At 38.7% G+C, this 22,976-nt stretch overlaps 1 protein-coding gene across 1 annotated transcript in view; it reads right to left on the reverse strand.

The window, feature by feature from the left end:
* LOC102518893 (cytochrome P450 2J2) overlaps positions 1-22,976 on the reverse strand; it is a 41,000-nt gene that overhangs the window by 15,284 nt on the left and 2,740 nt on the right. The window contains exon 2 of the mRNA XM_032494404.1: positions 2,453-2,615. Within this exon, the coding sequence (XP_032350295.1) occupies positions 2,453-2,615 (163 nt within the window). The remainder of the gene's footprint in view (positions 1-2,452; positions 2,616-22,976) is intronic.

Genomic DNA, 22,976 nt, shown 5'->3' on the forward strand with positions numbered 1-22,976 from the left:
ATTCCAAACCAGTGGGTATAATGACTAGTATGTACTGCTTGCTTGCAATGCCGGAACACATTTGTATTTTTAATGCATTATGTAATGTAGTACTCACAGACCCTCTCTGAGCTAGGTACTAACATTACTGTCAACATCCCACCACCAATCTGATTTATGAGAGAAAAGACACACAAGGGATATAAGTAATCTCTGCAAGGTCACAGAGTTAGTAACTAGGAGAACAGGCTTTCAAATTCAGGCTGCCTGACTCTGAAGCCAATGCTCTGATTACTTATCACCTAAGTACAGTTTAGTATTTGTTGTGCTACATACTAAGAATGCACATATTGATTAGACAAAATCCTTACTCATAAGGAGGCAAGGCTTTATGCCAAGCTAGATCTTAAGCGATAAATGAATCACTCAAGAAATTAAGTAAGAGTGAACAGTCTATGCAAAAACAACAGCACAGCAAATGGGAAAAATACACCATCTGCTGTGTTCAGTAGACTATCATTCGTTTCATAACACAGGTGAGGTCACACCTCTTTCAGAAGTGTCCAGAGCACGCTTCAATCCCTTTTAATGCCTGGCTCTGGCCTCCACCCTCTCCATGAAATGTCCCTCCCTCCTGTCAAATCTAGGATCCCTTTCAACCTCATCTGGATACATCAGCAGCTTGAGACACTTCTCTCTTGAAACACTCTCTTCCAGTGGTGCTCAGGACACCTGACTCTCCAAATTTTCCTCCTAATTCTATGACCACAGGGAACTTACCATATTTTGGTTAATTCATCTACTTCTATCGAATTTCAAAATGATGCAGTTCTTCAAGATTCATGATCTTCCAGCCTCTTGTCTTCCTACCCTATCCTCCATTTCTGAGCAAAACTCATTAACTCTTAGAATTTTAATGACATCTACTGATAGTGAATATCTATCTCTGACTCTCAGCTCGAGGCGTGCATACAGTTGTCTGCTTGACTCTGCTGACTTAAAGGATTTCAAACTCAGCGTATCCATGACTCAATTCCTCATTTGCTCCACACAACACCCCACCCCAGCCAGCCCACACCTTGTCTTTCCCCAAATGTTCCTTCTTCTCTTTATCACCCACTTGGGTGTCCACCTCAATACCTCATCCTCTCCCCATTAGGTCATCATGTCTTACTGGATTTACCTCCTGAAGTTCTTAAATCCATGTAACTTCACAGCCACTATCCTGGTCTAATCTACTATAGTCCAAGCTCCCAGCTTCTCTAACCAAAAATGCTGCAATGGTCTCTTTATCTCTTTATTGTATTCTTGACATTACAGCCTAGATTAGTCTTCAATTTCACTTTGTAAACATGATGACTCCTTTCTCTGCTTAAACCATCTGAGAGTTTCCATTGTTGTTCAGATAAAAGCAGCATCCTTAACAAGAACATGCCTGAAGGATCCTGGCCAAACTCAGCAGCTTCACCTCCATTTAATCCATGCTCTGCCACACTGGCCCCCTTTCAGTTCCTCAAGTTCACCTCCCTCCTTCCCTCCTTCCCTCCTCAGAGACTTTTCGTATTCTATTCCCTCTGCCTTGTTGCTTCCTCAGTTTCCTAAATTAACTGTCACTTACATACATTAGCCTTTTTGAACCTCAGGACTAGATGATATACCCCTAGTAAGTGCAGGTGCACTTCAAACACTAAGGCTTTAAATTATTAGACTAATTGATACTGTATTTCTGAATAGAATGTAGGTTACATGATGGCAAGGATTTTTTTTTTGTCCTACTCACTGTTACATCAGTCATGTCTGCCACCAGGTGTCACAGGGCAGATTACAAATAAGAGTGAATGGATGTAGAGGTAATGGGTACAATATTTCAAAGAATAATTGAGAAGCACCTAAAAGATGGGTGCTTTGTTAGAATAAATTATTTGAATTTTTCATGTAGAATTTTCAATGTGTAAGTTTATTTAATGATCATTTTAAGTATTCATGCCAAACTGTTCTAATACAGACCCAAAGGCTAGAGATATGTTGTGAGGCACAACCTCAATATTAAAGGAAAAGAAACTAGAGGCACCGAGGTATCACATACTCAGCAGAAAGTAAATGATCCACATCCATTTCCTAGGGGAAGAGATGTCAATGGGAAAGCAGAAACAGCCACCAAGAACGCATGGTTTTCTCTCCTTATAAAACATATCACATCATTGAGTGAGGAGGACACTGATTTATCAAAGCTCCCAGAGTGACTTCATGCAGGTGACACAGCTTCTCCCAAATCCCTGACATTGGGGTTGACCCGGCCAGGGTCCTAGAGGACTGGCCTTCAGTGGGGAATGCAGGCACTCAGCTTCCTTCAGGGGCAGGAACTTTATGATGGGCCTGGACCCTGGGAGTGTTGGAGCATTAAGTCACCAAGGCATCTGTCACAGACGACAGGAGTATCCAACATATACATCACATTAGTCCAGGCACTTACCTTTGTTCATAAAGAGACGTTCTGTGAAAGGGGCTTTGGGGCGGTTCACAAAGATTTCGCCCTGGTGGACAAGGACTTCTTTGATTAAGGGCAATCCAGTTATGACAACCGAAGACAAATCACCGAATTCCAGCCTAAGAACATTCCCATACTTCTTCACGAACTGGAAAAGAGTAAAACAGTCACAGCTGAATATGCACATCTGTGTGTCCAGTAATGAGGGTGTCTGTACAGTTTGTATTGAAGGGAGGCTGCATGCGTGTGTGTGTGTGTGTGCACACACGTGCACACCTTGGTCTGAAGGGAATGTTTCTAACTTTTTCCATTTTCCCCCCTCTCAACTGTATTTGGGTTTGATTCACCACAGGACATAAAGTTTCCTTACAATCATTCATTCATGTGTTCAGCCTACTTGAACTGAGTGAGCGTGTACCATGTGTCCTAAGGACCAGTCACAAAGATACAACTATAATAAAATAAGCAAATTCTCTAACCTCAAGCATCTTAGAGGCTAGTGAAGGGAGAGACTCAGTACATGTGACTCACCAGGGAAGGCTGAGACATTTTAATGAGTGTCTGGTCTAGCAAGCCTGGACTTACTAGCAAATCATATCTGTTTAACCAGAGGAGAAAGTCCCCTCCAACAACACGGGCTGGGGTCAGGTGTGGAGAAGAGCACACTAGCTCTGGAGACACATCTTAACCCCATGGTTTACTGGTGTGAGTTCTTGGGAAAGTTCCTTTATTTATTTTGGGCCTCAGCAGTCCAGTTATAAAGGGGAAAGTTATTCTTCCCCAAAGTGTTCTACAAGGAACAAGGAAGGCAGGAATTTGAAAGGAACTTTGATTCCTGGAACCTGGCAGAAAGCCACTCCAGCCTCTGGGGAATGAATGGGATCCGTGTGCAAGTGTGCATGACTTTATACAGTCATCTTCAAAGAGAGGTTGAGAGCACGGGGATGATGAGCTGGAGAAAGGCATTCATGGTCAGTCACCCACATCTCCTGGGTGCCACGTTAAGCACCTTCACATTTTATCTCATTTAACTTCACAACCACCCTACAGAAGGAATGATTTTCTTTGCCTTTCAGGAAAGGAAAATGAGTCACACCTAAAGTAATGTAGCCAAGGTGAGAGAGCTTTGGGTGTTGGAGGGCAATTGGCAAGCATTACATAAGATATAAGGACAAAGATGTGAACCTGAGATGGCGCTAGAACCTTGGAGTTTAGTGGAATGAGAGAGTGAAACTGAGAATCAGAGTGAGGGGCCTCGGAGAGAAAGAGGAATAGGATGGGAAAGTGTGTAGGTGTGTCCTGACTCCACACAAATGAGCAGGTATGTGCTCACATATCTTGAATGGCAGTCAATGGTCATTAATCAAAGTCTTCCCTGACATGTTTCCTCAAGAGAGAAATCTAAGTAGACCCTGTCCCTGCCTCCTGTGTGCAGGGCTGTGTCCAGCTGCAGGCCATGGTGTCAAACAAAAGGGCTCATTTCCTCCAGATGTCTGGGGACCCTCCTCCCCACCTGCCATCCACTTATGCTCCCCCATGTCACCCCAAGCTCCCTGCAGCTCATCACCCCATTGGAGCAAATGTTGTGGATTTAGTCTTATTCCACCACCCTGCTCCCATATTAAAGACCAACTCGAAACTCAATTCTTCCATGGTCCTTTTGGTCCAGAGTTTTCTACCAATGTTTGTTCATCACTAGCAGAGTTGTCCCATTTTGATAGAAAGGGCAGAGCCAAGATTCCATCTTAAGCTTGTCTGTCTCTGATGTACATGCCTCTGTTCAAGAAATGGCAGGAATGGGAATCGGTAGCTTTTTACTTCATCTTTGTAAATGCCTGGATGAACTCTAGGGATTTATGAAAGTGACTTCTTGATGAATAAAGAATGTACAGTAAAGATGTTTTTGGGAACTGCTGAAAATGTCAGGTTAAGCTAAATGACTCCTATCTGACAATGTATACAACCTGGAATCTCAGCTTGTTCTTGGAAGGGACTCAGCCTTCAATTAGAATTTCTTGAAAGGAACATACTCACAGTTCCATCTTTGCCAGCCTCTGCCCATGCATATTTCTAGTCCAACAGAACTGGATCAAACATGTTTACAGTGTGATCACTTTGTATTAAATACAGTGATGTCTGACAATTCTTAAGTACACCCTCCAGTCATGGGGCCAATTGCTTTACATGGAGGTAAATGTAGGAGCCACAGTCATCTGGGAAGGCTTTGTAAGGTAGAGAATAAATTTCAATGTATAACAAAAAAGAACACAGTGTAAAAAAGAGAGAGAGAGTGCAAGGGAACAAAAGAAGTTAAAAACAAGATGGTTCAGGAAGCTAAAACAGGCTTAAATCATAAAAAACAGAAAAATAAATAGAAAAGTAGTCAGGAGCTATAAAGGGCAAATAAAATTAATAGACAGGAAATTTAATATGAAGGATAAAAATTCCAAATGTAGGATTCAGTCGTTAAGTAATAAAGTGGAGGAAATAAATGTGTAGAATAAAAAAAAATATTTGACCTGGTGACTCAGTGAGACAAGAGACTGAAACACAAGATATAAAGTTGTAGGAGATTCCTGTTACTCTAAGCTCTGAATCTGAAAAATCAACAAAGCAAGGACACACAAAAAGAAAAGCTAAAAAGGAAGAGGGTATCAATTCTTACTCCCACTGGCAGTAGGTCAGACAGTCTGTCCCCTGAACACTCACCAGTGCTGAGCAGAGAGTGTGTGGGGGAGGGAGGAATGCAGGCTGCACACAAGAAAGGCTAAGATTCTCTCTCTAATTCAATAATTTATATTTTAAAATGTTGTCTCAAAGTATTTGATGCTTTTATAGTTAAAAAGTATTTCTTTCCAATAAGGTGAAAAAGGAAACCTAAGTATATACAGAATAAAACTTCATAAAAGGGGTTCTTACTCTCTTTGAATCATAGAATCCTTGAAAATCTAATGTGTGTCAGGGCTCTGCTCTCCAGGAAAATCCTGTACTCATGAACACAGTTATGCAGACATGAACTTTCAGGGCTTCACCAATCCCCTGGGCCCGTCAGTTCCTGCTAAGATTCATGGTCTCACAGGTAGTTCTTGGGGTTCTGCTAAGTTTCTGAGAACAGTCTGTGGAAATCAAATTCAAGTTCACTCCAACAGGTTTTCATGGAGTGCTTCACAGCTGCCAGGTACCTTCTGACATTGCTACGTTATATGTAGGAGCAGTATACTATATAGCTAGTGGGTAAAGTTGGGCTCTTTCTACCTGTCTCTGCATGTCTCATCCTTAAATGAAAGCATGAAGATATTTTCTCTTCTTCTGAGTGGTGGAGCTCCCTCTATGTTAGCTGGCCACATGGCTTCCCAGTCAAAGGCCACATTGCCCAGCTCCTCCAGGTGGGGCCAGTGAGACGTGAGCAGTGGGGATGTGTGCATCTACTGAGTCATGTCCTTAATTGGAAGGTGCTTCTCACCACCTGCCCCTTTCTCCCTTCAAGAAAATGGAACTCATACAAGATGTTGCAAGGCGAGAACAACAAGATAGAAGGAACTGGGATCTTTGGGTGATTTTATGCTACAAAGTGGCCTTCCTATCCTGGACTTCCTGTGTACATCTGAACTAATTTTAGTTTTCAATTTCTTTTGAGTTAGTGCTGTTTCAATTTATGGTTACAGCATAATATTTCAGGCAAACATAAACATACAGATATTCCTTTTAATATTCTTTTTCCTAAAAGGTTACAACAAGATATCGAATATGGTGCCATGTACAGTACAGTAAAAAAACAAACAAACTGTGATTTATCTATTTTATATATAGTAGGTAGTATCTGTAAATCTTGAACTCCCAATTTATCCCTTCCCACCCCCAATTCCCCCGGTAACCTTCTTTGTTTTCTGTGTCTGTTAGTCTCTTTCAGTTTTAGAAGTAAGTTCATTTGTTTCTTTTTTTAAAATATTCCATATAAAAGTCCTATCATATGGTACTATTCTTTCCCTTTCTGGAGTACTTCAATTAGAATGAAATCTCAGGGTCCACCATGTTGCTGCATTATTTCATTCTATTTTATGGTTGAGCATTATTCCATAGTATGTATATGTGTATGTGTCTATGTATATGTGTGTGTGTGTGTATACACACACACAAACACACACACACATACACATATACATACCACAATTTCCTTATCCAGTCATTTGTTGATGGACATTTAGGTTGTTTCCATGTCTTGGGTATTGTAGATAGAGCTGATAGGAACATGGGGCACATGTATATTTTGGAATTAGAGTTCCCTCCAGATATATGCCCAGCAGTGGGATTGCCGGATTATATGGTAAGTCTATTTTTACTTTTTGAGCAATCTCCATACGGTTTTCCATAATGGCAGCATAAAAATTCATTCCTACCAACAGTGTAGGAGGGTTCCCTTTTCTCCACACCCTCCCCAGCATTTATTATTTGTAGACTATTTGATGATGGCCTTTCTGACTGGTGTGAGGTTATACATCATTGTAGTTTTGATTTGAATTTGTCTGATAATTACATTTGTCTGATACTGAACATTATTCATGTGCCTATTGGCCATTTGTATGTCTTCACTGGAGTATTACTTGTTGAGGTCTTTGCCCATTTGTGCATTGGATTTTTTTTTATTCAGTTATTCAGTTGTACAAGCTGTTTATATATTCTGGAAATTCAGCCCTTGTCAGTTGCCTTTTTTGCAAATATTTTCTTCCATTTGTTTGTTGTTTTCTTTTGCTTATGGTTTCCTTTCCTGTGCAAGACCTTGTAAGTTTAATTAGGTCCCATTTGTTTATTTTTGCTTTTATTTGTATTGCCTGGGTAGACTACCCTAGAAGAACACTGCTAAGATTAATGTCAGAAAATGTTTTGCCTATGTTTTCTTCTAGGAAGTTTATAGTGTCTTGTCTTGTGTTTAAGTGTTTAAGCCATTTTGAGTTTATTTTTGTGTATGGTGGGAAGGAGTGTTCTAACTTTATTGATCTATATGCTGCTGTCCAGTTTTCCCAACACTGAGGAGATTGCTTTTGCTGAAGAGATTGTCTTTTCTCCACTGTATATTCTTGTCACTTTGTCAAAGATGAATTGACCAGAGGTATGTGTTTTTATTGCTGGGCTCTCTATTCTTTTCCATTGGTCCATACGCCTGTTTTTGTGCCAAAACCATGCTGTTTTGTTTACTGTAGCTCTGTAGCATTGTCCAACATCTGCAAGGGTCATTCCTCCACTTCGTTCTTTTTCTTTGGTATTGCATTAGGAATTCCGAGTCTTTTGTGATTCCATATAAATTTTTGGATTATTGTTCTAATTCTGTAAAATATCCTGAGTAATTTGATAGGAATTACATGAAATTTGTAGAGTGCTTTGGGTTGTATGGCCATTTTAACAACATTGATTCTTCCCAAGCAAGAGCATAAGATCCCTTTTATTTAAATAATCTTTAAATTGCTTAATCAATGTTTTGTAATTCTCCACGTATAAGACTTTCACCTCCTTGGTCAGATGTATTACTAAAATGACATACTCATTTTATTTTTTGATGCAATTTGAAAAGGGATTCTTTACTTTCTTTTTCTGATATCTCATTGTTAGTCTACAGAAAGGCAACACGTTTTTGTATGTTAATCATGTATCCTGCTTGCTTGCTGTATCCTTTTATCAGTTCTAGTAGTTTTTGTGTGGAACCTTCAGAGTTTTCTATATATAATATCTTGTCATCCACATATTGTGACAATTTTACCTCTTCTCTTCCAATTTGGATCCCTTTTCTTTCTTTTTCTTGTCTGATTGCTGTGGCTAGGACTGCCAAGACTATGTTGAATAGAAGTGGTTAGAGTAGGCATCCTTGTCTTGTTCCAGACTTTAGTGTGAAGGCTTTCAACTTTTTACCACTGAGTATTGTGTTTGCTGTGGTCTGTCATAAATAGCTTTCATTATGGTGAGGTATGTTCCCACTATATGCACTTTGGTAAGAGTTGTTATCATTAATGGGTGTTGAATTTTACCAAATGCTTTTTCTGCATCTATTGAGATGATCATATAATTTCTGTCCTTTCTTTTGTTGATGTGGTGTATGACATTGATTGATTTGCATATCTTGAATCATCCTGTGTAACTGAGATGAATGCAAATTGATCATAGTGTACAATCTTTTTCAGGTATTGATGGATTTTGTTTGCTAATATTTTGTTGAGAACTTTTGCATCTATATTCATCAAAGATATTGGCCTGTAATTTTCTTTTTTGTTACTTTCTTAGTCTGGTTTCAGTAGCAGGGTGATGGTGGCTTCATAGAATGAATTTGGGAGTGTCCCTCCTTTCAATCTTTTGAAAGAGTCTGAGAAGGTCATGTATGAGTTCTTCCTTGTATGTTTGGAAGAATTCCCCAGTCAAGCTATCTGATCCTGGACTTTTGTTTTCAGAGAGGTGTTTTTAAATTGCTGATTCCATTTTACTTCTAGTAATCAGTCTGTTTAAATGATCTATTTCTTCTTGATTCAGTTTTGGTGGACTATATGTTTCTGGAAACTTGTCCGTTCCTTCTAGGTGGTCCAATTTGTTGCCATACTGTTGTTGATAGAGTTCTCTCTCTTTCCTTTTTTTTCTTCTTTTTTTGTACTTGTGTAATTTTGCTTGTAACATCTCCATTTGCATTTCTTATTTTGTTTATTTGTATCCTCTCTCATTTCTTCTTCATGAGGCTTACCAGAGGTTTGTTGATTTTGTTTACTCTTTCAAAGAACCAGCTGTTGGTTTGATTGATTTATTCTATTGTTTTTTAATCTCTATTTTATTTATTTCCTTCCCAGTCTTTATTCTTTCTTTCCTTCTGCTGATCTTAGGTTTTGTTTGTTCTTCTTTTTTGTATTCTTTTAGATGGCAGGCTAGAATGTTTCCTTGAGACTGTTCTTGTTGTTTTGAGGAAGCTGTATCACCATAAACTTCCCTCTTAGGGCTGCTTTTGCTGAATCGCATAGATTTATGTGGTTTTGTTTTCATTGTCATTTGTCTCATAGGTACTCTTTAATTTTTTTCGTTAATTTTATCATTGACCTATTTTTTTTAATAGCATGTCATTTAGTCTCCATGCAGTCATTTCTTCCCCTCAGTTTTCTTTCTGTGATTGGTTTCTAGTTTCATGCCATCAGAAATGATGCTTGAAATAATTTCTATCCTCTTAAATTTGTTTAGCATTCTTTTGTGTCCAAGCATATGTCTAATATTGAAAACATTCAATGGGCACTTGAAAAGAATGTGTGTGTGTGTGTGTGTGTGTGTGTATGTGTGTGTATTTGATGCAATGTCTTGGAAATATCAATTACATCTAACTGTTGTATTGTGTCATTTAATATCTCCACTGCCTTATCAATATTATCAATTTTCTATCTGGAAGTACTGTCCAATTATGTTAGTGGGGTGTTGAACTCTCCTATTATTATTGCATTCTATTAATTTCTACCATTATGTCTGTATTTGTTTTATGCATTTAGGTGCTTCTCTATTGGGTGCATATGTGTTAACAAGAGTAGTATCTTCTCGCATTGCTCCTTTTATCAAGATATAGGGTCTTTGTGATTTTTCTTTACAGCCTTTGTTTTACAGTCCATTTTGTCTGATATAAGTATTCTTACTCCTATTTCATTGTCATTTCCATTTCCATGAAATATCTTTTTCTATCCTATCACTTTCAGTCTAAGCGTGTCCTTCACCCTAAAGTGGTCTATTGTAGGCACCATATTGTAGGCTCTAGTTTTATTATCCAATCTGCCACTCTATGTCTTTTGATTGAAGCATTTTGTCCAATGATGTTTATGTAAATTATTGATAAATGTGTGTTTATTGCCATTTTAAACTTTGTTTTCCAGTTGATTTTGTATTTCTTCTTTGTTCCTTTCATGTTCTTTCATTTTTCCTTTCGTGGTTTGATAATTTTCTTTTTTGTTATCTTCATTTTATTCTTTTAGGTTTTTTGAGCTTATTGTATGCTTTTTTTTCTGGTTACCCTGAATTTCAAGAATTTTAACCCATTACTATATCTATTTGCTTAGACCAGTAATCATATAGGCTGAAACACTTCCTAAAATGATCAAGAACAAAAAAAAATCTACATTTTCTTCCTGCGCTGTACCACATTTTATGATTTTGTTGTCCTCTTTTATATCATCACGTTTATTCTCTTGCTGTTCATTGTAGTTATCATATTTCCAGTTGTATTCTTCTCTTTCTATAGTTCACTGCTTCTTTTCTATTTAGAGGAGAACTTTCAATATTTCCTTTAGGATACGTTCGGTATTGGTGTATTCTTTCAGTTTTTGCTTGTTTGAGAAAGTCTTTAACTCTCCTGTTCTAAAGGATAGTCTTGCTGGGTAGAGTATTCTATGTTGCAGATTTTTCTCTTAAGGACTGAATATATCTTGCCACTCCCTTCTGGCCGGCAATGCTTCTGTAGAGAAATCAGTGGAAAGCTTTATAGTGGTTCCCTTGTAACTAACTCTATGTTTTTCTCTTGCTGCCTTTAGAATTGTTCCTTTATCTTACCTTAGCCATCCTAATTATAATATGTCTAAGTGTAAGTCTGTTTGAGTTCATCTTTTTTTGAACACTATGTTGTTTCTGTACTTGGATATTGTTTCCTTCTTCAGGTTAGGGAAGTTTTTGGTCATGATTTCTTCAAATATACTGTCATCCCCCTTTTTCTTTCTTCTCCAACTGGGACCACTATTATGTGTGGACTGGCAGGCTTTATATTATGCCACAGGGCCCTTATATTGCATTCTCTTTTGTTGTTGTTGTTGTTGTTGTTGTTTTTTACTGCTGTAATGATTGGGTGATTTCCATTATCCTATCTTCTAAATCACTTATTTGTTCTTCCACATTATTTAGTCTGCTCTTGACTACCTTTAGTTCAGTTTTTATTTTAGCAATGGAGATTTCTAATTTTAATTGGTCCCTGTTTATATTTTCTATTTCTTCTTCACAGTAATCTGCATTTCTATCAATAGCCTCTCTTATTTCCTTCAGTGCCTTTATCACTTCCTTTTCAACTCAGGTTCTTGTTGACTGTCATGGTCTATTTAATTGTTGATTCTTATGTGGACTTTTCTTTTTATTTTAATTGGGAGTGGCTCCTCTCCTTCATTTTACTTATATTTCTCTGACTCTATGAATTTATGTGTAACATTTATCTACTATGGTCGTGAAGAGCTGTTTTTTTTTTTTTAATTTTAAAACTGGGAGTGTTCCTGTGTAGACTGTGTCCGTGTAATAATTTTGTCATGAGAGCTATTTTTAGTATGAATATTTGCCATGTCTTTCCTCCTCTTTATTGTGGCTCTTATCCCCTTGACTGGAGGGATGTGATTGCTGTTGTATTGATCAGAGCCTGCACTGGTGGTTAGGTGGTATCTCCTCTTTTCTCTGTGATTTTCACAGCCATGACAGGGGCAAGGTCTGCTCCTCTTTTGCTCTTCTGCCGTTGGAATAGAGTCTTTCAGATGAGTTTATGAGCTGCGGTGTGTGGTAGGTATGAGTGGAATGCTTCCATTGGGAGAGGAGCAGCTGAGTATTCCTTCAAGGATGTCCACTGGGGAGTGCCCTCTTTGGTGTTGTCTGTCACTCATTGTGCAGGCTTACAAAGTGTAGTTTGTTGACACTGCCGTTGTTCTTGCCTCAACCACTGGTAAGTCATCAACCCACCCTAGTCTCCCCCAGCTTCTTCACCCGGAGAGTCACTATGGCAGATCTGCTAACATCACCCACTTAGACCTGTCATAATGCACATGCAGTCATGCACTCAATCCACCATGAGTCACAGGGTAAGCCCAAAACCCAGCCATGAGTTCACATATACAGGCCTGCTGCTAATGGCAGACTAGCTCACACCACACACCTGAACTCTGCTAGGTTGTACCAGAGGCATGGGTCCACAAAGGAAGCAGTAGAGAAAATTTGCCACCACAGCCGGGGGCTTGACAAACCTCAGTTTCACCTGTGTAGTCTCACAATCTTTGGCAATATACTCAGGTTTCAGCCCTGCTTCTGACAGGAGATGCCCACCAGAAATTTTACCTCTCCAGAGCAAGGTGAGTACACTGCTATGTCTGAATAGTGCCCCACTTCTGCTCAGAATGTGGGTCACCAATGGTACAGAGCAACACTTTCTGGGCTGTTATGGTTGTGTTGTGTTGTGTGTCTCCCCACTATTCACACCAGCAGTGGTGTGTGGGAGACCCAGGCTGCTCTGCTCACAATTCCAGCCTCAGCTAAGCCATACTCCAGCCCTCTGAGGCTGTCTCTGTGCAGTCAGGCCCATTCCTCTCCCTGTGTTCATGCCTTTGCTCTAGCACCCAATCCTGGCCTAACCCAACTAGCTCATGTGTCAGGCCAGAGATTGTTCAAACCCTCTGTGCCAATTTCTCTCTGTTCTGTCTGCCAAGCAGGTGCTTCTCTGAAGCTTCTTTTCTATTCCAGCTGACCTCCCCACTGGTGAGGGTGCTTCCCACTGTAAGGGTGCTTTTCCTTCTTTGGAGCTCCTTCCCTAGGCGACAAGTCCAATATCAATTTCCATCCTTTCTTTTCCTTTTTTTGCTGTCTTAACCAGGTTTTTTAAGGATGTCCCTTTTATTTCCAATCGTAAGAGATATTCTGCCAAATTTAAATAGGCATTCTGTAATAACTGCTCCATATGTACATGTAGAATTTGATGTATTCCTGGAAGAGGGTGAGACTTGTTTCTCTACTCTGCCATCTTGGCAATGCCCCCTGAACTCACTTGTGATGGAGAAATAAATTTCAATTTCTTTTACACCACTGTATTTTGGGATCCTTTTTTAAAATAAGCAATTCAGTGTATATCTTCACTAACATATTTATCCACCTTATCTAGCATTCTCACACTTTTGGTGAATAAGATTTTCTCTTATATACATGGCCAAAAATTAAGTCATAGAGCTAAAATAGAGAAAGTTTAGAAAATACAGGAGAAGAAAAAAAGAAAGATTCCCATCATGCCTTATAAACAGGCCAGTTTCTTCACAGCCCTCTCTCACTGTTTTAGCTCATATTACTTGCCCCATTTAAAAATCTACTGTTCCCTTTACTGCAGATAGCCATTGCCTAACATTGCCTAACATTCCTTTCAAGTTCACCCAAATTTATTTCAGCATTCCACACAAGGTTATCCCAACAGTTTCCCATTCACAATGGTCCCATCTAATGTTATGGCATTTGCTTACAAAAAGTCTGTATATCACGTTTCATCATAGATTGTCTTATGCTATGTCTGGCACGTGATAAGAAATTCATAAATGTCTCTTTGAATAAACCAATCTGTGAGTAAATCAAGGTTCCTCTATTATGAAAAGTCAGGTCTCATAAGTAGAGAATAGATATCTGAGTCAAACAGTTTTGGGTTGAAGTCTTTGTTGGGCCATTATCTATGTTCAATAACTGGACAAATCACTTGACACTTTTCAGTCAGTTTCCTCAGTGATAAATCAGAAATAACATTAGATGATTCCGAACTTGGGTGTCTTTTGTAAAGAGTAAATGAACATATATCTGTATACAAGAGCTAGCATATTGGTCATACTTAATGTTTCCAAAATGCTAGAAAGTAATGTTAATTACAGCTAAATCACACCATTTAACTCCATTTGTTGAACTCCATTTTGCATTAAAACCAAAAATATTAAAAAAGCAACCCAATATAAAATAAAATTTAATAGTACTGATGAAAAATCTTTGGGCCACAGGTAAGACTATAGTCTTCATTTCAACCCTGGTCAGTTTTATGACTTTAGGCAGATAATTGATCCTCTCTAGTCATATATACGTTACAGTGGTAAAACAAGGCTATAGATCATATTTCTGACTCCAGATAAGAGTGAGTAAAAGCATCTCATTGACTCCTCCTGCTTATCACTGATTGGCACAGACAAAAGGAGTTCTAATACAATACTGTTCTCTGTACCAAAGATCCAGAAAAAGGGTGGCCCACCAGGACTGAAACTTTCAGCCTTCCTGTTCCAGAGGCAAATGCCATGAAAAAGATGTGACTCTTCCCCATCATAGTGGTGAGGGGCTATAACAGCATAGAATATGGGTGGAATCTTGTCTTCACCCAATATCAGTAACAATAGGGTGATGCCTCTTCCCCTGCTGACTCTGTGAGCTCTAGTTTGAATACCACCTCTGAACTGCATTAGAGAGTCTACATGGAGGAGTCAGGGGGGAAATTCTGAGTCCTACCACAGTGGAGAAATAAGGAGATACCCATTCCCATGGAGAAGTTATAGGGATGTGACTGACTTGCATTCCCCATGTAGCAAGGAACAGGCTATCCTACTCAGAGGGGCTCCAGTTTCTTCTCCCCATTTTCATTCTCTCCAGCCTGCACTGATGAGAATGTGGGCTGGGGTCCTGTAGGGGTGGTAACACATCAGTGCGGTAGGCCAGTATAGCACTGCAAGGGTTCTATAACATAAATTGACATTTGAATTATAATCCACAAGGGTGAGCATTCTGAACATAAGTAGGTTGACTATCTGCTAAAATGCAGATTTACACAAATCCCATAGACATGTAACAAAATACCCAAAATGTCCAGGATAGAATCCTACATTACTCGTGTTATGAAGAATCCAGGAAATCTCAACTTGAATGATTTGAACACAATACTGAGATGATAGAGATGTTGAAATTATAGGATAAAGATTTTAATGCAGCTATTATATGTTCCAATAAACAACTGTACTCTCAAAACTTTTAAAGTAGAAAATCTTAGCAATGAAATAGAAAATATACAAAAGAATCATAGACAAAATTTAGAAATGAAAAATAAAATAACCGAAACAAAAAACTCTCTATTGATGCAGCATGTTAATAACAGAATAATCAGTGAAATTGAAGACATCAATAGAAAGTACCCAATTTGAACAACTCTGAGAATATAGACTGAGAAAAGAACAGATACTGAGCTTCAAGGACTGTTGCTAGAATGACAAAATATCTATCAATTGTGCCATCAGTATCCAACAGTACTAGAAGGCAGTGAAAAATAAATGTGAATTGAAAAAATATTTGATGAGTTAGTAGCTGAAAAATTCTCAAACACGGTAGGAGAAAAACCTACAGATCAAAGAAGCTGTGAGTGAACGAATAAATCCAAAGACTTCAACACCAAGACATGTTATAATCAAATCTCTAAAAACTAAAAACAATGAAAACTACTTGAAAGCATGCAGAGGAAATAAGGTAATTTCTCATGGAAAAAACAGCTCAAATTACAGCAGATTCCTCATGAGAAACTAGGGCAGCCAGAAAGAAGTAGCATAATATTTTTAAGAGTTAAAGAAATTGTCAACCTACAACTCTATATCCAGGGAAAATATACTCAAAAAAAGGAGGTGAAATAAAGCCATTTTTAGATGAAAGAATGTGAAGAGAATTATTTTGTTAGTAGACCAGTTCTCCAAGAGTGGTTAAAGAAAGTTCTTCAGTTACAGGACAAAAGCAACAGAAAGCATAAGTTAATGAGTAAACACACTAGACTATTCTTAAATTTAAAAAAATTGTGTTTGACAGTCAAAACCAAAAGTATAATACTGTCTGACATTGTACTAAATGTATACAGAGATAATATTTAAGACAGTTTATGTATTATAAAGATGGGAAGGTAAAGAGACGGATAGTTTTAAGGTATCTATATTCCTCCTGAAGTGGTAAAGTATTGATTCTTATACTTCAATAAGCTGTGTGCATAGCATGTAATTTACAGCAACCACTGAAAACACAATACAAAGAGATATAATCTAAAACACTACAGAGAAAACAGAATTTTAAAAAAGTTGTTCAAGTGCCTCACAAGAAGACAGCAAAAAGAAGAGAAATAATGTATAATGTAGAAAAATAGAAAATAAAAAGTAAAATGTCAGATTTAAGTGTTAACATATCAATACTTACATTAGCTATAAATGATCTGAATTCACCAATTAAAAGAGAGAGACTGGCATAATAAAAAGAAAAGAACCCACCTCTGGACCATTGATAAGAAACTCATTTTAAATGTAACCATGTAAGTTAAGGTTGAAAGTGAAAGAATGGAGAAGAAAACACTATGTAAGTCCTAATCAAGAGAACTGGTTTGCCGATAGTATACCAGACAAAGAAAAGTTCAGGCAAAGAAAATTACCAGGGATAAGGAGAGACATTAAATAATACTGGAAAAGCCAATTCACCAAGATGGCATAACAACGCTAATATGTACGCAGCATATAAAAGAGCTGCCAAATGCATAAATGAAAAGTAGCAGAGAGGGAGGAGGCCAAGATGGTGGAGTAGAAGGACGCTTGTAGCTCACCCTCTCCCACAAATGCACCAAGACTCACATCCACAGACCCACTCAGCCAACCAGATCACCTGCAGAACTCTGACAGAACATCGTCCTCTTCAAAAGATAGAGACGCCAAAAATCTGGTAGGAGAAAAGGAAAAAAGAAAGAAGAAAAGGCAAAACAGAGCGGGATGGGTCCCGCGGGGAGGAAGCAGCAAAGGAGGACTGGCACTCGTTCGCTGGGTCTCCCCTCTCCAACCGAGAGGCCAGCAGGATGGAGGGGGAGCCTCCGAGGCTTGGATCTGTACAGAGCAGCCCTTGACCGACAGAACTAAGTTAAATGGGCACAGAGGGTCCCCGAAACACCCAGCCCAAGACGCAGCCTGGCAGCTGCGTGCAGGGCCAGGCTGCCTGAGCCGGGCGGAGGACGGGGATGGCTGCACTGAGGCAGCCCCAGGGGACTGCAGGGGGCTGCGCACGATGGCTGTGGGTGCACAGGGCAGAACAACCTGGGCCCTCCATAAAACACCACGATGTGCCCTGGGGGGGAAGGTGCATACCCCCATCTCTGAAAACCTGCGGAAAGTTTTCGGGGGAAGAGAGGAGGGGCTCAGGCACAGCCGCCATACCCTCCGGCGCTGAGCACCCATGCGGGGGCGAAACCTGCATCCGCACCAAAGGACTTGGCAGCCTCGGGGGCCAGATGGAGACTTGTCTACAGCCCGAGGCAGATAGGATCCTTCCATCCTGGTCCCTCAGAGAACTTGCTGTGCCAAGACAAACAAGGAGCTGGGATTTGGCCTGGAGCAGGGACAGGGCTTTTCCTCTGTCTTCCCTGAGCCCGCCTGCAGAGCGCCGACCAGGGCGGAGCGCGCAGCAGCACATAGCAGTGGAGCAACCTGCGCTGGGAGAGGGCAGGTGGCCCCCTGCCTTTTGGGCGGGAACACAGAACCTGACTGTGGTACTGGGAGGGGTCGTGACCCGCCCTCCTACCTGGCCAGTCTGCAACATCTGACTGCGGCATCGGGAGGGGCAGTGACCCGCCCACCCACAGCAAAGGAGAGCTGCACCGGACCCAGTGTTGGGAGGAGGCATGATCTGCTTGCCGACAGGCACTGGGAGCAGCACAGACAAGGGTGCCAAGGGAGGGCCTCTGGAAACAGCAAGCTGAGCTTCCAAAATAGGACTAAGACAGAAAGACTTCACATTAAAAGCACACAGTCTCCAGGAGAACACCAACCACTCCCCCCCTTTTTTAAAAATCTGTTTTACCTGTTCTATTTTCTATTACCCTTTTAATTTTTACTTCTTAAACAATTATATATACCCCCAGTTTTAATCCCTTTAAAATTAAAAAAAACTTTATTATTATTTTCTTAAATTTCTGCTTCAACTTGCTCTTCTATTATTCATTATACACTGTTTTCAAACCTTTTTTTCTCCCTTCTTTTAAAATTCTCTCTCTCTCTCTTTTTTTCTTTTCTAAGTTTTATTCCTACATAGGCATTAGATAAACTCCTTAAGGACCACGATAGATAACTGATACTCCATAAACCACAGTGCCAGAGAGGTATGAGCAAGATGAAGAAGCAGAGAAACCATTTCCAATTAAAAGAACAAGAGAAATCCCCTAAAAGAACGATCAATGAAATAGACATCGATAACCTACTAGATCAAGATTTCAAAAAAGGAGTGATCAAAGTACTGAAGGAACTAAAAGAGATAGTGTTTAGAGACATAAAGTATGTCAAAAATGAAATTGAAGCTATAAAGAAGAGCCAGGTAGAACTGGTAAACTCACTGGCTGAGATGCGGAATGATCTAAAGGCTGTGCAAAGCCGACTAGATAATGCAGAGGAACGAATTAGTGACCTAGAAGACAGGACAATAGAAAGCACCCAATCAGAACAACTGCAAGATAAACAAATAAAAACAAATGAAAGCAACATAAGGGACCTATGGGATAATATAAAGCATGCCAATCTTTGCATAATAGGTGTCCCAGAAGGGGAAGAAAGATCAAAGGGGATTGAAAAGGTTTTTGAAGAAATCATGACTGAAAACTTCCCAAACTTAAAGAAGGAATCAGATATCCAAGTACAGGAAGCTCAGAGGGTCCCAAACAGGAAGAACCCAAATAGACCCACACCAAGACATATCATAATCAAGATGGCCAGAGTCAAGGATAAAGAAATGATCCTAAAGGCAGCAAGAGAAAAGCAAAGAGTGAGTTACAAGGGACCTCCATAAGGCTCTCAGCTGATTTCTCTACACAAACACTACAGGCCAGAAGGGAGTGGCAAGAAATATTCAAAGTCCTGAATGAAAAAAAGATGCAGCCTAGGATACTTTATCCAGCAAGTCTATCCTTTAGGATAGGAGACATAAAGAACTTCACAGACAAGAAAAAGCTACAAGAGTTTAGCAACACTAAACCCATGCTAAAAGAAATATTGAAAGGTCTACTTTAAATAGAAAAGAAGCAGGATGCTACAGAAATGAGAAACTCACAACTGGAAAGGTGATAACTCATGAATTACAAATAAAATAAACATGAAATTATAAAAGAAGACATACAAATCATTGAGAGTGGGAGAGTGAGGCAGGAAAATATAGAATTTTTTTTCTTTCTTTTTAAAATTTTTAGTTCTTGGTAGGATATGTTTGAAATCATGTTACTCTCAGTTTAATAAAAACAGTTATAGTAATGGGCTAATAGACTTCCAAAAGGGTAACCACAAGCCAAAAACTTACAAGGGAGTCACAAATAATAAATAAAATCCATGATAACACAAAGGAAAATTAACAAACCACAAAAGGAAGAAGAAAGGAACAAAGAGGAAATACCAAATCAACTGTAAAGATAAGTTCAAAATGGCAATAAACACACATCTATCATTAATTACTGTAAATGTTAATGGACTAAATGCTTCAGTCAAAAGACACTGAGTGGCAGACTGGATAATAAAGCAAGAACCTTCAATATGCTGCATACAAGAGACCCACTTTAGGGAGAAGGACACATACAGATTGAGAGTGAAAGGATGGAAAAGGATATTCCGTGCAAATGGAAAACCCAAAAAAGCAGGTGTTTCAGTACTGATTTCAGACAAAATAGACTTTAAAACAAAGGCCATAAAGATACAGAAGGACATTTTATAATGATTAAAGGAGTGATACAAGATGAGGATATTACACTCGTTAGTGTGTAGGAGCACCTAAGTACATAAAACAATTACTAACAGAGATAAAGGGGGATATTGATGGGAATACAATCATAGTTGGAGATTTTAACACTGCATTAACATCAGTAGACAGATCTTCCAGACAGAAAATAAATGAGGCAACAGAGAAATTAAATACTACAATAGAAAAACTAGATTTGGTGGATATTTTCAGAGCATTACACCCCCCCAAAATAGGATATACATTCTTTTCAAGTGCACATGGAACATTTTCCAGGATTGATCATGTACTTGGGCACAAAAGAAATCTCAGCAATTTTAAGAAGATAGAAAATATCTCAAGCATCTTTACTGACCACAATGCCATGAAACTAGAAATCAACAACAGAGATACAAAGGAGAACAAAAGGAAGGCATGGAGATTAAACAATATGCTATTAAAAAACCAATGGGTCAATGAGGAAATCAAAGCTGAAATTAAAAAATACCTTGAGACAAATGACAATGAAAGCACAACCACACAAAATTTATGGGACACAGCAAAGGCAATGCTAACAGGGAAGTTTATAGCGATACAGGCCTTCCTCAAAAGAGAAGAACAAACTCAAATAAACAATTTAACGCACCAACTAAAAGAACTAGAAAAAGAAGAACAAAAATCCCAAAAAGGCAGCAGAAGGAAGGAAATTATAAAGATTAGGAAGAAAATAAATAAAATACAGGTTAAAAAGACCATAGAAAAAGTCAACCAAACCAAAAGCTGGTTTTTTGAAAAAGTAAATAAAATCGACAAACCTCTGGCCAAACATCAAAGACCTAGAATTGCCAAAGAAGAAAAAAGAGAGAGCACAAATTAGCAAAATAAGAAAGGAGAATGGAGAAATTACAACAAATAAAATAGAAATACAGACTATCATACGAGAATATTATGAAAAACTATATGGAACCAAAGTGGATAACCTGAAGTAGATGGACAAGTTTCTGGAAACATACTGTCCACCAAGACTGAATCAAGAAGAAACTGACCACTTGAACAAACCGATCACTACAAATGAAATCAAATTAGCAATAAAAAACCTCCCTACAAATAAAAGTCCAGGACTGGACGGCTTCACTGGGGAATTCTACCAAACATACAAAGTGAACTCATACCAGTCCTTCTCAAACTCTTCCAGACAATTGAAAAGGAGGGAATACTCCCAAACTCATTCTATGAAGCCACCATCACCCTGATACCAAAACCAGGCAAAGACACTACCAAAAAAGAGAATTATAGGCCAATATCACTGATGAACATAGACGCCAAAATCCTCACCAAAATATTAGCAAATAGAATCCAACAACACATAAAAAAGATTATACATCATGACCAAGTGGGGCTCATCCCAGGGACACAAGGGTGGTTCAGTAAACGCAAATCAATCAATGTAATACATCACATCAACAAGAGAAAGGACAAAAACCACATGATCATCTCAATAGATGCAGAAAAAGCATTTGATAAAATTCAACAACCATTTATAATAAAAACTCTCACAAAAGTGGGTATAGAGGGAACATATCTCAACATAATAAAAGCTATATATGACAAACCTACAGCCAGCATAGTGCTCAATGGTGAAAATCTCAGAACCTTCCTACTAAAATCTGGGACAAGACAAGGATGCCCACTATCACCACTCCTATTCAACATAGTCCTGGAAGTCCTAGCCACAGCAATCAGACAAGACAGAGAAATAAAAGGGATCCAAATTGGAAAAGAAGAGGTAGAAGTGTCACTATATGCCGATGATATGTTACTATATATAGAAAACCCTAAACGGTCCAAGCAAAAACTACTACAGCTGATCAAAGAATTCAGCAAGGTAGAAGGTTACAAGATTAACGTTCAAAAACCAGTGGCATTTCTTTACACTAATGATGAATCAACAGAAAAAGAAAGTAAAGAAACAATCCCCTTTAAAATAGCACCTAAAGTAATAAAATACCTAGGAATAAATCTAACCAAGGAGGTGAAAGAATTGTACACAGAAAACTATAAACCACTGATGAAGGAAATTAAAGAATACTTTAAAAAATGGAAAGATATCCCATGCTCTTGGATTGAAAGGATCAATATTGTTAAAATGGTCACACTGCCCAAGGCAATCTACAGATTTAATGCAATACTTATCAAATTACCCAGGACATATTTCACAGAACTAGAACAAATCATAATAAATTTATATGGAACCATCAAAGACCTAGAATTGCCAAAGCATTACTGAAGAGAAAGAAAGAGGCTGGAGGAATAACTCTCCTAGACTTCAGACAATACTATAGAGCTACAGTCATCAAGACAGCATGGTATTGGTACAAAAACAGATAAATAGACCAATGGACCAGAATAGAGAGCCCAGAAATGAACCCACAAACTTTTGGTCAACTCATCTTCGACAAAGGAGGCAAGAATATACAGTGGAATAGAGACAGTCTCTTCAGCAAATGGTGTTGAGAAAAGTGGACAGCAGCATGTAAAGCAATGAAGCTAGAACACTCCCTTACACCATACACAAAAATCTACTCAAAATGGATCAAAGACTTAAACATAAGACAAGATACAATAAACCTCCTAGAGGAAAAATATAGGCAAAACATTATCTGACATACATCTCAAAAATTTTCTCATAGAAGAAATAAAAGCAAGAATAAACAAATGGGACCTAATGAAACTTACAAGCTTCTGCACAGCAAAGGAAACCATAAGTAAAACAAAAAGACAACCTACAGAATGGGAAAAAAAATTTGCAAATGAAACCGACAAAGGCTTGATCTCCAGAATATATAAGAAGCTCATACAACTCAATAAGAAGAAAATAAACAACCCAATCCAAAAATGGGCAGAAGACCTAAACAAGCAATTCTCCAAGGAAGACATACAAATGATCAATAGGCACATGAAAAAAATGCTCAATATCACTAATTATCACAGAAATGCAAAT

Source organism: Camelus ferus, chromosome 13 (genome assembly GCF_009834535.1).
Source record: "Camelus ferus isolate YT-003-E chromosome 13, BCGSAC_Cfer_1.0, whole genome shotgun sequence".
NCBI classification, from domain to species: Eukaryota; Metazoa; Chordata; class Mammalia; order Artiodactyla; family Camelidae; genus Camelus; species Camelus ferus.